Source organism: Miscanthus floridulus, unplaced genomic scaffold (assembly GCF_019320115.1).
Source record: "Miscanthus floridulus cultivar M001 unplaced genomic scaffold, ASM1932011v1 fs_155_2, whole genome shotgun sequence".
NCBI lineage: Eukaryota > Viridiplantae > Streptophyta > Magnoliopsida > Poales > Poaceae > Miscanthus > Miscanthus floridulus.
Genome location: NW_027096288.1, coordinates 57,594 through 69,987, shown reverse-complemented (window position 1 = coordinate 69,987; position 12,394 = coordinate 57,594). Strand labels below are relative to the sequence as shown.

Here is a 12,394-nt window from a genome sequence, read left to right as displayed (position 1 = left end):
ATTTCGGTTTAAGTTGAATTTTTACAGGCCTATTCACCCCCTCTAGGCATACCAGAGATCCTACAATTCTAGAAGACCCCAGAAGGCTCTCCACCGAAGACGGGGCCCACCTGTTACTGAGACAGGCTAGGTGGCCCCACCACTAGGCCGGCCGGCCTATGGGGCCCACATGTCGATCTCTCCTTTCTATGTTGGTTTCCCACTGCCTCCTGGATCATATCTACGCTGTTCTTTTAAGTCAGTTTGATCTGAGGGTCCAGAATTGATGCTACCCCCTATATATACACCCATGTACCCCCTCTAGGAGAGCCATCAAGAAACCCTAATTCATATCCTCCTCATCAGGATCAGATCCAGCTATCAAGATAAGATTAGTCCTTCATAGGATCTAGTCTTGTATTAGAAATAGAGAGGTAGAGTATGAGGGAAGAGTTTGGAGGAAGTACCAGCCTATCGGTGCTCTCTCTATGGCTTGTACCCTGGTAGAATCAAGTTCTTCATGAGCTTGCTTCTGAGATTTCTCTGGTGATCAACATCTAATTCAAGTAAGTAACGTGTTTATATTGTTCTTCAGGTTTGTGTCTCTTTGAGTACTTTAATCCTTGTCATTCTTGGGTTAAAGTAGTATTCGTAGTGTAAGCGTGGTGCTTAGACTCGGGTACTCGTAGATGTACCCTACATTCTAGATCAGTAGTAGCTCGTGAGGATGACTTTTATAGCCTCGTTGAATCCACTGTAGTCCACCTCCCGTTTATAGGCCAAGCATGATTTAGTTACTATAGGAAACATACTCTGCCTGTGTTTCCCTTAGTAATATCCCTAGAATTGAATAATAGAAGACATAGCTTACCAAAGTTAGAACTAGAAGACCTTAGTGATCTACTTTATACTCCTATTATTTTAAGTCTTGTTGCTACTCCGGGTTAAGACATGTTTCCCTATGGATACGATACTTGAAATACTTCCGGGTGAAAGCTACAGTGGTATCCGTGCGCTTGCGGATTTATCTGTGTGCATTAATAAATACCAACAGGCTTTCACTCAGCCACAACGAGGGGATTCCCGATCGAACGAGAGCCCCGACCTAGCTTCAGCCCGAGCACCCGTCCTATCCTTGGCTCGGGGCCAACAAGCATCCTACATCGAGACTAGAAGCCAGCTCCCAAATCTATCAGGCGCCCAGAGCCTGAGAGGCATAGAAGCACTACATCGCCACCCCGTACCACATCCATGAGGCACTATCGGTTACTCCCTCAGCAAGGCCATGCTCAGGGCATGACGCATTAGGACAAAGATCTCCCCAAGCCCATGGAGCGCTAGGCTCTAGGCCCGCTCATTAGCTCCTCAAGGCATGGGGAGAATCCTTACGTATCAAAGAAGCCTTGAGAAGGCTCACCCGATGAAGGCTCCATGGTAGCAGACAGAACCCTGACGGTCAATAGCCAGACTATGGCAACGACGTTAGGGAGTGATTGCAATATTGTCGCCCCTCCTACATGACAAAGAAGGGCGCGAACGGTGCCAAGGCGTAGGCTTGGGCGTTCGGTCTGTCCAAACCGTACCGATCGGTTCTTCGATTATTTTGAAAGTTCGGTCATCTAAAAATAGAGACGATCGTTTGTTTCAAAACTCAGGACCGAGCAAGTTCGGTCTCGGTTAGTTCAGTTCGATTCGGTCATGACCGAACTAACTAGGCTAGACAAAACATCTACTAAATAGTATAATTTGTAGCAAATTTTAGCAATATTTTTCTATTTAATGCAAAAATAACAATACAACATATATATTAAACAAAGTGATAAGAGTGATGGTTGATATAAACCCATTAGAATAAACATTATATCACTATTAATAATCTAAAGTACATATTATGTCAACAAAATCTAGATATTCAGTTAATTCGGTTAGTTTGCATTGGTTACCCGAGGCATATAACCGAACTAAACCGTAAAAAGTTCAGGTAGTATGGACTCAGGACTGAACTAGTGACCGAAAACTTCAGTCTCGATCTTGTAAGTTCGGTTCAGTCTTCGGTCATTATGCCTAGGGCTACCTAGGCGATGGAACCAGAACCACCAAACCCTAGAGAAAACTCCCGATTTGTATCCCATGCCCACCTCGGTATATAAGGGAGGCATGGGCTTCTATAGAAGGGACCAATGGAAACATAGACAACCTGATCAAATCGAGCCATCAGGCCATAGACAGATAGGAAGATCGCCCAAGTGATCAACCAAACCTCAAGATAGCACCGTGCGATCCCCTTCCAAACTCTCTATCAATTCTCCACTGTAAGAACCCTCGATTGGCCATTCCTAACACGAAGAACACCATGCATACTGCTGGACATAGGGCTTAGAAGCCCAAACCAAAATAAAATCGTCTGTGTCTCTGAGTGTTTTGAGTGTCCGAGCCACCAAAGATCCACACACCAACCTTCAATGAACAACATGATGCTTGCCATGGTTACGAACCCACGACAGTTGCGCGCACAAGGTAGAGGAGCGCGTCGTGTGTGATACTTGTTGCGGTGGCTAGAAGCCACTAACTCCGCCGTCAGAGCTGGAGGCACTGCCCACGAAGGCAGCGTACGCTTCTCCGGCGAGATCATCTCTGCCAGTGGATCCTTCGACCCCGGCCAGGCTCTCAGCTTCGGGAGCCTGGACTACGCCGCTGACCACAACGACGAACTCCACATCTACGAGGAGACTTTGTCGGAGGACAACGAGTCCCCATCGTCACACCCTCTGCTGGGCCTCCTAGGCGCCAACCTGGAGGTGCTGACCTGACAAGTGGAGCTAGAATATAAGCTTTATTGGGCTACCGGAGAGATGAAATTAAATTTTGTTGGCCCACGAGTGAAAAGAAGGATTTAGATTTGGGAGGTGGAGGAAATGAGATTGAAAGCATATCACAAGATAGTATCTACAAAGAAAGGATAACCAAATGGTTTGATTCAAAGCCAGGATTTTAATGGAGACAAAGTTCTACTATTCAATTGGAGGTTCAAATTATTTGGAAAATGGAAAATTACAATTCACCAAACCTTAGCTAAACTTTTAGTTATCATATATAAGCGCAAACAATTACACACATTACATTACAACATTCAGTAGTATAAAGGTGTACATCTTGGAAAATATGGAAAATCATACAACACTATTTTTCTAATTTTTAAACTTTTTCCCTACTCCCACCTTCGTATTTGGCAGTGACAGCTTCAACATTGTAACGTATAGTTCATGCTTTGAACAGCTCACAATAGGCTGATGGTCTTGAAGAGTTTTAATCTATTTTGCTTTCTTTAATGAGGTTTATTAGTACATTCATTTATTTTTATATCTTATATTATACACTAACCTAAACTTATATTCAATGGTCTTTAATTATATGATCATAGCTATAAGAGCATACTTTTAATACCACGTGCTAGTCTTTTCTAGCAATATTTCATGTTTTCATAAGAAGCTGGATGTGAAAGCCGTCTGGAAATCGCAGCCCGGGATAAAGCTTCATCGTCCCTTTGCTGAGGGCTTTCCATCTATATTCAAGAAAACATATGGTATTATTAGCATCGTTATACAGTTTGAGACTTTCTTATGTCATCATCTGTATGCTCCAGGTATGTATATTCAAATTCTTTTACCTGTAATTGGTGACCAAGCAGTGGAGGAACATAGCCATTTGTAGCTTGGCAAAATCAGCACCAACACATAACCGTAAACCACCCCCAAAGGCCATAAAATCCTTAGAGCCACCAACTGGTTCAGGAGTATCCTGTATCATGTAAACATATATGTCATCAAAACAGCACTTTGCACTGAGAACACAGTTTAGGTCATGAAACTTTGAATCTATTTAGGTCTGTTTCTAAATATGAGTTTCACATACCTTCCATCTCCATGGATTGAACGCCAAGGGGTCCTCGTAAACCTTTGAATTCAGGTGAGCTGCAGATGGACAGATCATGATCTTTGATCCTTCTGGGATAGTGTACCCTGGATGCATAAGTTCGAAGTGAGGATATATGCACTGATCTATTCCTCCTAGGAATACCATACCCTAGCAGAAATTTTTTCACTGCACATGGTGGAAAGCAAATGCATGTACATACCCTTTATGTGTACGTCCTGGTTTGCTTGTCTGAACACCACCGGAGCAATGTTTGCTAGCCTAAGAGATTCATGTATAACCTATATGTGATGTAGAAAGTATATTAATTAGGTGCCAAACAACCGCGTTGGATTGGATTATTCCATGGACCAGAGATATAGTTGAGAGGTTTTGTTTGTTTTTTACAATTTTATATATAGCACATACATGAGATGTGAATTTCATAGACTTATACTCCTCCCAGGTGATGTCAGAGTCTGGATCCACCCTTCTTTCCACGATTTTTTCATGCTCGTCCTAAAAACATCTCACATCAAATACAAAAATCAAGGCACAGCTTTAACCTACATAAAAGAGTTGTGGCGACAAAGCGTTTACTTACGGTCAATTCTTGCAAGGCCTTTGGATTGTCTGTCAGAAACTTGAGTATCACGGTCAGTGCCATCGACGTCGTTTCGTGGCTTGCAAAGAGGAGCAAGAACAACAAGTTCAACGCGATGTTCTCGTTCATTATAGAGTTTGGCTTGTTGAGCTCATCGATCACAATATCGAAGAAATCCACGGTCTTGCGCTCGGCTGCGTTCCTGCGCTCATCGAGCTGCTGCTTGAGTACCTTCATAACGTTCTTGCGTCCCTGTGGATATATTATTATATATTATTGTTGGAGATTAATTAAACTCTCGATCAAATGGTGTCAAGTCACGTTGCTTATTACCAAACATGCATGTATACCTGCATGCATTTGTAGAAGGCTGTTCCAGGAACACAGATCGGGAATGACATCAGCCCCTTGGTCCAGGCGTCGAAGCATTTCCACAGGCTTCCTCCTGATGCCACGTCGTCGTGGCTGATCAGCTTCTTTGCCGTGACGCCAAATATCATCTGCACGCACAGATCGTGAGATCGATCGATGCAAAGGCATAAACGACACAGGCAGTCGCAGTGCATGCATGCATGCGCGCGCGCCCGAGAAAACAAATACGGCCGCCGTACTATGAAACCATAAAACGAAACTCTCCATCGAGAGTAGATGTTTATTCAAGTTTTATTTTATTTTATATAATATGACAGTCTTGGAAACGAACACCATGAAACTATCCACTGAGACTTGCCTTAGTCGACTAGTAAATAGCATGCAGCTTATAGAGCTTACCCTGGAGGTGGCCGTCCTGACCTCGACGTCCGGCCGGTCGAGCCATGAGCGGAGCTCGTCGCGCGCGGTCTGCTGCACGTCATGGAGCAGGACCAGGCGGAGGGCCTCGGGCCCAAAGAGGCGGAGCACGAGGTTCCTAATGTGGCGGTGGAGCGGGCCGAGCATGGAGACCATGTTGTTAGCGCCCAAGATGCGCATGAAAGAGGAGGGGTACCAGATCTGGAAGCCGCGCTCCTCCTGCTGCAGCACGCGCGCGTTCAGCTCCGGGTCCAGCGACACGATCAGGTCCTCGCCAACTATGTTCGTGCGGAAGATGGGGCCGAACCTGCAACTCAAAGTCAAATAAAGCATGAAGGATGTCGTCGGCACTTTGATGCTGTCCGGTAACTTATATAAAATCATAATCAAAGGGCCTATATATGACACTTGGTTGTAAATTAAAGAATTAAGTCGCACAAATAGATATACTCCCTTCATCCCAAATTATAAGTCATTCTAAGAATCTTAGAGAGTTAAAGCATCTTAAGTTTGACCAAAATTATAGAGAGAATTATAAAGATTTATAAGATCACATAAATATACTATGAAAATATAATTAATGAAGAACCTAATGATACTTAGTTGGTATCATAAATATTATTATTTTATCATATAAATTTAGTCAAGCTTGAGATATTTTGACTCTCCAAGATTATCGGAATGATTTATAATTTGGGATGAAGGAAGTATATACCTCTCCAACCGTCGCTTGAAGAAGGGCACTAGTTCAAGGGTCGGGGACGCCGCGAAGAACTCAAGCGTCTCGCCGAGGAGTGGCAGGCCCCTAGACCCCGGCGGCAGCAGCATCCCTTCTTCACCCGTCCGGCCGCCGTTCATCCATTTGAAGGCCCAACGGAGAAGCAAGATAGCTCCCAGAGTCACCGACAGAGCAGCTAAGTAATGCATCGACATTGCTAATAACAATGTACTGTACTTTGCTCTGCAACTCGGCTAGCTAGCTTTGCCACCTTTGTTTGTGTTTACGAATGCGGCCGGCCACTCGTATATATAGCACAGCTAGCAGAGTAGAAGTAGCTTCAGCAGACAGCGCAGTGTAGTACGTACGTAGTACGGTAGTAGGTTAGTAGTGTACCTACGTCGAAGCAAGTATAATAAGGGCTACATAAATGCTGAGGTGAAGGATAGACAGAAGGAAACAGAGGAGAAAGTGAAATATAAGCTTACAGCCGGTTTGGACATAAGAACAAAAAAAAAACTCTGTGAAGAAGACATGTAGACCATATATGGATGGGCTGAGAGGATTCATATAGCCAGCCGTCAGCTATATTATTAGCCTCCCTCTTATGTTACTCCCTCCGCAACCGAGCACTACTGGTATTAGTCGTAGCATTTTTGCACGCACGTGGTGGGAAGAATCTGCAACCTCTAGCAGACTAGTAGTAGTGTTAGTGACTGGTGTAGACTAGCAGAAAAGTTGTAGTTGAGTTCGTTTGCTGGCACTACTGGTATTAGTCGTAGGGATTTTTGCACGCACGTGGTGGGAAGAATCTGCAACCTCTAGCAGACTAGTAGTGTTAGTGACTGGTGTAGACTAGCAGAACAGTTGTAGTAACAAACTGTGAAATGACTGCATGGTTTGGTGGACCATGTTAGAAATCGAGTTCGTTTGCTGGCACACAAGAACACAGGCACAAGAACACAGAGAGACGGGAGGAAGAGGGAGCTTGTTTCTGTATTTCACTTTCTTACTGATGATCATTTACAATGGTGAAAGTGACCTCCTATTAGATAAATACAAGCTACAGTGGCCCCGTTCGCTTCGCTGAGAAAACAAATCGAAACATTGTTTCGGTTGATTTATTGTGAGAGAAAAATATTATTCGGACTGAAAAAATAAACTAAAAAGTATGTGAAATGCTTTACTTTCTTCCTCATTAAATTTGGTCATCATTCAAAGTCTCATTTCATACACTGTTTGTAGACTTTGAATCACAACATTCAAAGGGCATGTTTGGTTTGTACAGGACCTCCTAAAATTCCTGGGACATATGCATAGGGTATTAAATATAGACTAATTATGAAACTAATTGCACAACTTACGACTAATTTGTAAGATGAATCTTTTAAGCCTAATTAGTCCATGATTTGACAACGTGGTGCTACAGTAAACATGTGCTAATGACGGATTAATTAGGCTTAAAAAATTCGTCTCGCAAATTAGCCTCCATCTATGTAATTAGTTTTGTAATTAATCTATATTTAATGCTCCTTATTAGTATCTAAACATTCGATGTGACATGAATTTTAGGAGCGACTAAAAAACCAAACACCCCCAAAGTCTCCTTTCATACACTGTTTGTAGACTTTGAATCACAACACTCCCCTTGACCAAATTTATGCTATGCGTATGCCTCGTTAAAAATTCCCCCAAAAAACCCAGTCGAAAAAAGGGCAGGAGAAATGAGTACATCACATGCATCGCTTATGCTACACCTGTTGCCTCATTAAAAACCTTGCATGAGAAAACCCAGTGGGAAAAACTTATCAAGGGAAAAAGAGTACAACAGTTGATGTCGGGTCAGGTCTTCAAGACCGACTCGTGATCCTCAGGATCACGATCATGAGCTATGGCTTTGGGGTTGGTCTCCCCCTGAACCCTGCAACTCTCTAAGTCGCCTCATGCCAATTCCATGGACACACTTGTGGAAGCTAGAGGCGGGTAGAGATTTCGTAAACAGATCTGCAAGATTTTCACATGACCTTGCTTGCAGGATGTTTATCTCCCCGCTCTTTTGGAGCTCATGGGGATAAAAGAATTTTGGAGCAATATGTTTCGTGAGATTGCTCTTAACATAGCCCATATGCATCTGTGCAACACAAGCCGCATTATCTTCATAGATAATGGTGGGAGTGTCGGCGACGTTCAAACCACATGACTTCTGGATGTGATTAATCATTCGTCGCAACCAAACACATTCTCACGTAGCTTCGTACAGAGCAATTATCTCTGAGTGGTTGGTTGATGTGGCAACCAGGGTCTGCTTCACAGACCGCCAAGAAACGGCTACACCACCACAGAGAAAAACAAAACTAGTCTGTGATCTGGCATTATGTGGGTCAGACATATAGCCAGCATCCACATATCCTACCATGGTTGGAGCTTGGTTCTTCGGGAACCATAGACCAAGGTCTTGGGTACCTTGTAGGTACCTTAGGATGGTCTTGACGCCAACCCAATGCCTCTTGGTTGGGGCAGCACTATACCTTGCCAACAAATTTACTGCAAACGCAATATCAGGCCATGTGCAGTTCGCAAGATACATTAGTGCTCCAATGGCGCTCAAGTATGGAACTTTGGGTCCCAATACTTCCTCATCATCACCCTTGGTTCTGAATGGGTCCTTATCCGCTTCTAGGGATCGGACCACCATGGGGGTTTTAAAAGGGTGGCACTTGCTCATATTGAACTTTTCAAGTGCCCTCTTAGTGTAGGTGGATTGGTGTACGAAGACTCCTTCAGGGAGGTGTTCGAGCTGTAGGCCCAAATAGAACTTGGTTTTACCTAAGTCTTTCATCTCAAACTCTGCCTTGAGGTAAGCCATCGCTTCCTCAATGTCCCTTGCTGTCCCGATGATGTTCAAATCATCAACATAGACAGAGATGATGCAAAATCCATCATTGGATTTCTTTGTGAAGACGCAGGGACAATCATCATTATTGGTGTAACCTCTCTGCAGGAAAAAGTTACTCAAGCTGTTGAACCACATCCTTCCGGATTGTTTCAACCCGTACAATGACCGCTTGCAGGTGGACGCTGAACATGTTGCGGTTTTGATTCAATCAAGGGATCTTGAGGCCTTTAGGGACTCTCATATAGATTTCGGAATCAAGTGACCCATATAAGTATGCGGTCACAACATCCATCAACTGCATTTTTAAATTCAAGTTAGCTGCCATAGATATAAGATATCGAAACGTTATGCCACTCATAACAGGAGAGTAAGTCTCATCATAATCGATCTACATGAACCCTTGTGCCACTAGTCTCGCTTTGTATCTTACCACCTGGCCATGTTCATTCCTCTTTTAGAGGAAGACCCATTTGCATCCTATAGGGATAACCTTTGGAGGTGTTGGGACTGTAGGCCCAAAAACCTTTCTTTGGTAAAGCGAGCGCAACTCTGCCTCAATTGCTACTTTCCATTTGTCCCAATCTGAGCGCTTCTGGCACTCTATCATGGACTTTGGTTCTGGATCCGGATCCAATGAGTCAGCAATTTTTGAGGTGAAATATATGTCGACAACAGTGGTCTTTCTGTTATATGACTCTCCTAACTCCACAAAATTAGTGGCGATCTCTTCATGATCATCTTCCCACTCATCGTGATTTCCCATAACGATTGAGCTAGGGCGTTCCAATCTTCTAATGCGATGGTGCACGCGCGACGCATTGGGATTTCCATCTTCAGGATGGTGTCCTTCAGGGACCTCCACAACTTCAGGTTGATTTGCCACTTTAGGGGCATTCTCGACTTCAGGTCGGGCTTTCTCAACTGATTCCTTGAGTGATGCAAGCGGTTTAGGTCCTCGCCTCTGCCGATGTCTCCGTGGACCCTGTCCCGAGCACCCGGAGGCCTCCCCCTCTTCCTAGGATTAGGGGAGACAGTAGAGTTGGTAGCCTTTTGGGGTACCTGAACTCTCTCCGGCGCATTTACTGCAGGTATATACGACCTTGTCACTCTTTTGTGATCAGTGAAGGCATCTGGCGGCTCATTTGCAAAACTTTGTAAATGTATAATTCTCTGAACTTCCAGTTTAGATTCACTGGTGTGTGGGTCTAAGGATTGCATCCCAAATGTATTCCATTCAATTTCTTGGCATTCTTTTGGATGTCTGTCCCCCTCTAATGCTGAGAAATAGTCTTCATCGAAGACACAATCAGCGTACCGAGCTGTATGAAGATCCCCTATCATAGGCTCCAAATATTTGATTATGGATAGGAGTCTCATAACCAACATATATCCCCAACGTCCGGTGGGGTCCCATTGCTGTACGGTGAGGTGGTGGTATTGGCACATATACCCACTACAAAAAATCTAGGGCTTTTATAACAAACTAAAAGTGTCATGGAAAGTACAAAATTTGTCACAAAATGAATGGTATGACGAAAAACCACTGTCATGAAGGTCGTCATATAATGACCATCACAAAATGTACCTTGTGACTATAATATGGAAAACCGTCACAAAATGTGATGACCTTTTGTGACAGTTTTGTTGTGTCGTCATATATTGTACACATTTTATAACACCTGATTATGTCATAAAAAGAGTAGTCAAATGGTCATTGAATACCATGATCGTCACAAATGCCGAGTGCAGTACCCTAATTAATGCTTGCTATTATGACGATAAGAAGCGTCATGTATAGGGTAGTAAACAATGGTTAAGAAGCCGTCATGCATTATATATTCATTCAGTGATGAATCTTAGCACAGGTCATATAACATAGACATAAAAGTCAGCACCATCATTCGCATAGAACCCAGATCATATGATACATTACATAGTGCAAATAGGTTCAAACATCACACAAGTTTGTGCTTTACATATGCAAATAAGTTCATATAGTTTCTAACAAGACAGAGTTTGTAGTTTCGGCAATACATTAGCTCCCATGTCCCTCACCACAAAGTAGAAGAATGTGCACCTTGCAAGAATCTGTAGCTCCCATGTCCCTCACTTCCCTCCTTGCTTGCTGCAATTTTCAACTAAACAAAACAACACAAAATAAAATTAGTTGGCAATAAACTTAAATAGAGCTAACATTAAATTGTCACGCTCCACCTCTTATTTGGAAACAGCAAGACACAATCAATAGATTCTTTCCAGCCCATATGACAGAGATAATAATTGGACAGTGGCGACATACAGTGCTTATAACCATTTGTATATTGCAGACATGTCAGTGCCATTCATGAATCTAGGAATCAGAAGTAATTGTCATGAACTGGCAAAAAATAGTTGAGAGAATGTCTCACCAAATGCAGCTTGTGCAAGCTCCACATATCTGTTGTACCTCCTGCCTGGGACAGCCTCATGAAGCTTCACTAGGATCCAGAGCGTGTACAGTTGCCAGAAATAAGCAATAGTCAATGAAATTATCCCCCAGCTCCTGCAGTCTAAAGAGTAAAAAACAGTGATATTGTCAGAAATGGTTCTAAACTTCAGCTATAATAATTTAGGGACATTGAATACTTCAGGGAAATTGGCTGAGAAGATTGAAATCCAGTCCAACTGGACGCCATAACCAATGGTAAAAAAATGATGCAAGATTTTTTTTTCTTTTTCAATTGCAATAAAGAAAGTATAACCTTACCAATTAGTTACAAGTACTGCACACTTTATTTGTTCTAAGTTACACATGCTATGCTCACAACAATTCAACAAACTTCAAATCAGAGAAGGAAAAACAGAAGGACGAAATTCCATGAACATATGAGATTTATACTGTGATTTGAAAACTTCTAATTGTCTCTCCTGACACCTTCACACATACTGGCAAACAGAGCATCCTCATGAATATAAATATAGGAAGGAGAGGGTTAAGCAGTCACAAAACTTTTCAATCAAAAGACTGGACCTATTGAGCCTGACCTGAAGTTGTTTGACAATCCAGAGCGGCAATTGAAGCACAAAAAAATTTCCTTGGTAGAGAAATTCCTGCTTCACCTCAACTGAATTTGCTCCTGCAAAATTATTGGCATGGGAAACCACCATAAATAGCTTGGATGTAATGTTACTTTAATTTAGTAGACCATGAAGGAAACTCACATGATCAGATGGGAAATACTTGGTTTTTTCCATGCGCCAGCTGCAAGGGGGTTGTATCATGATATGCAGTTGGCCTGAGTTGAATTAGTGCTGCAGCATGCAACACTGCATGGCCCCAACAACTGGTTGGCAGCTTACAATTCTGCAACAGCTAAACCATTTTGTGTGTGGACATGTGGTACTGAATGCTCTACCTTAATGCCCATGGCTAAGCAATAATCATCAAAAGCTTTTGACCTGAACTCACCAGCATTATCCATCCGAATGGACTAAATATGGTTATCAGGGAAACTTG

The 12,394-nt window shown here is 42.9% G+C and overlaps 1 protein-coding gene and 1 long non-coding RNA gene across 2 annotated transcripts; both read right to left on the bottom strand.

Annotated features, from left to right (window-relative positions):
* Positions 1–3,005: 3,005 nt before the first annotated feature.
* LOC136530551 (cytochrome P450 87A3-like) lies at positions 3,006–6,249 on the bottom strand. Its single transcript, XM_066523279.1, has 9 exons — positions 6,000–6,249; positions 5,267–5,591; positions 4,846–4,995; positions 4,496–4,747; positions 4,321–4,410; positions 4,115–4,193; positions 3,892–3,998; positions 3,647–3,777; positions 3,006–3,541 (listed from the first exon to the last, which is right to left on the bottom strand). Exons 1-9 carry the CDS (start codon positions 6,215–6,217, stop codon positions 3,451–3,453), a joined length of 1,443 nt encoding a protein of 480 aa, XP_066379376.1. The 5' UTR covers positions 6,218–6,249; the 3' UTR covers positions 3,006–3,450.
* A 4,474-nt stretch (positions 6,250–10,723) lies between these two features.
* Positions 10,724–12,039, bottom strand: LOC136530549 (uncharacterized). The gene is made up of 3 exons (XR_010777802.1): positions 11,923–12,039; positions 11,307–11,440; positions 10,724–11,036 (listed from the first exon to the last, which is right to left on the bottom strand). It is a non-coding gene; the product is annotated as an uncharacterized lncRNA (long non-coding RNA).
* Positions 12,040–12,394: the final 355 nt, after the last annotated feature.

Excerpts from the sequence above, each read along its gene's own strand:
- LOC136530551 (XM_066523279.1), bottom strand. The coding sequence starts at position 6,217 with ATGTCGATGCATTACTTAGCTGCTCTGTCGGTGACTCTGGGAGCTATC. Across the intron at positions 4,748-4,845 it reads CCTTCTACAAATGCATGCAG|GGACGCAAGAACGTTATGAA; the intron begins GTATACATGCAT and ends ATATATCCACAG. Across the intron at positions 3,542-3,646 it reads TGCTTGGTCACCAATTACAG|ATGGAAAGCCCTCAGCAAAG; the intron begins GTAAAAGAATTT and ends TCTTGAATATAG.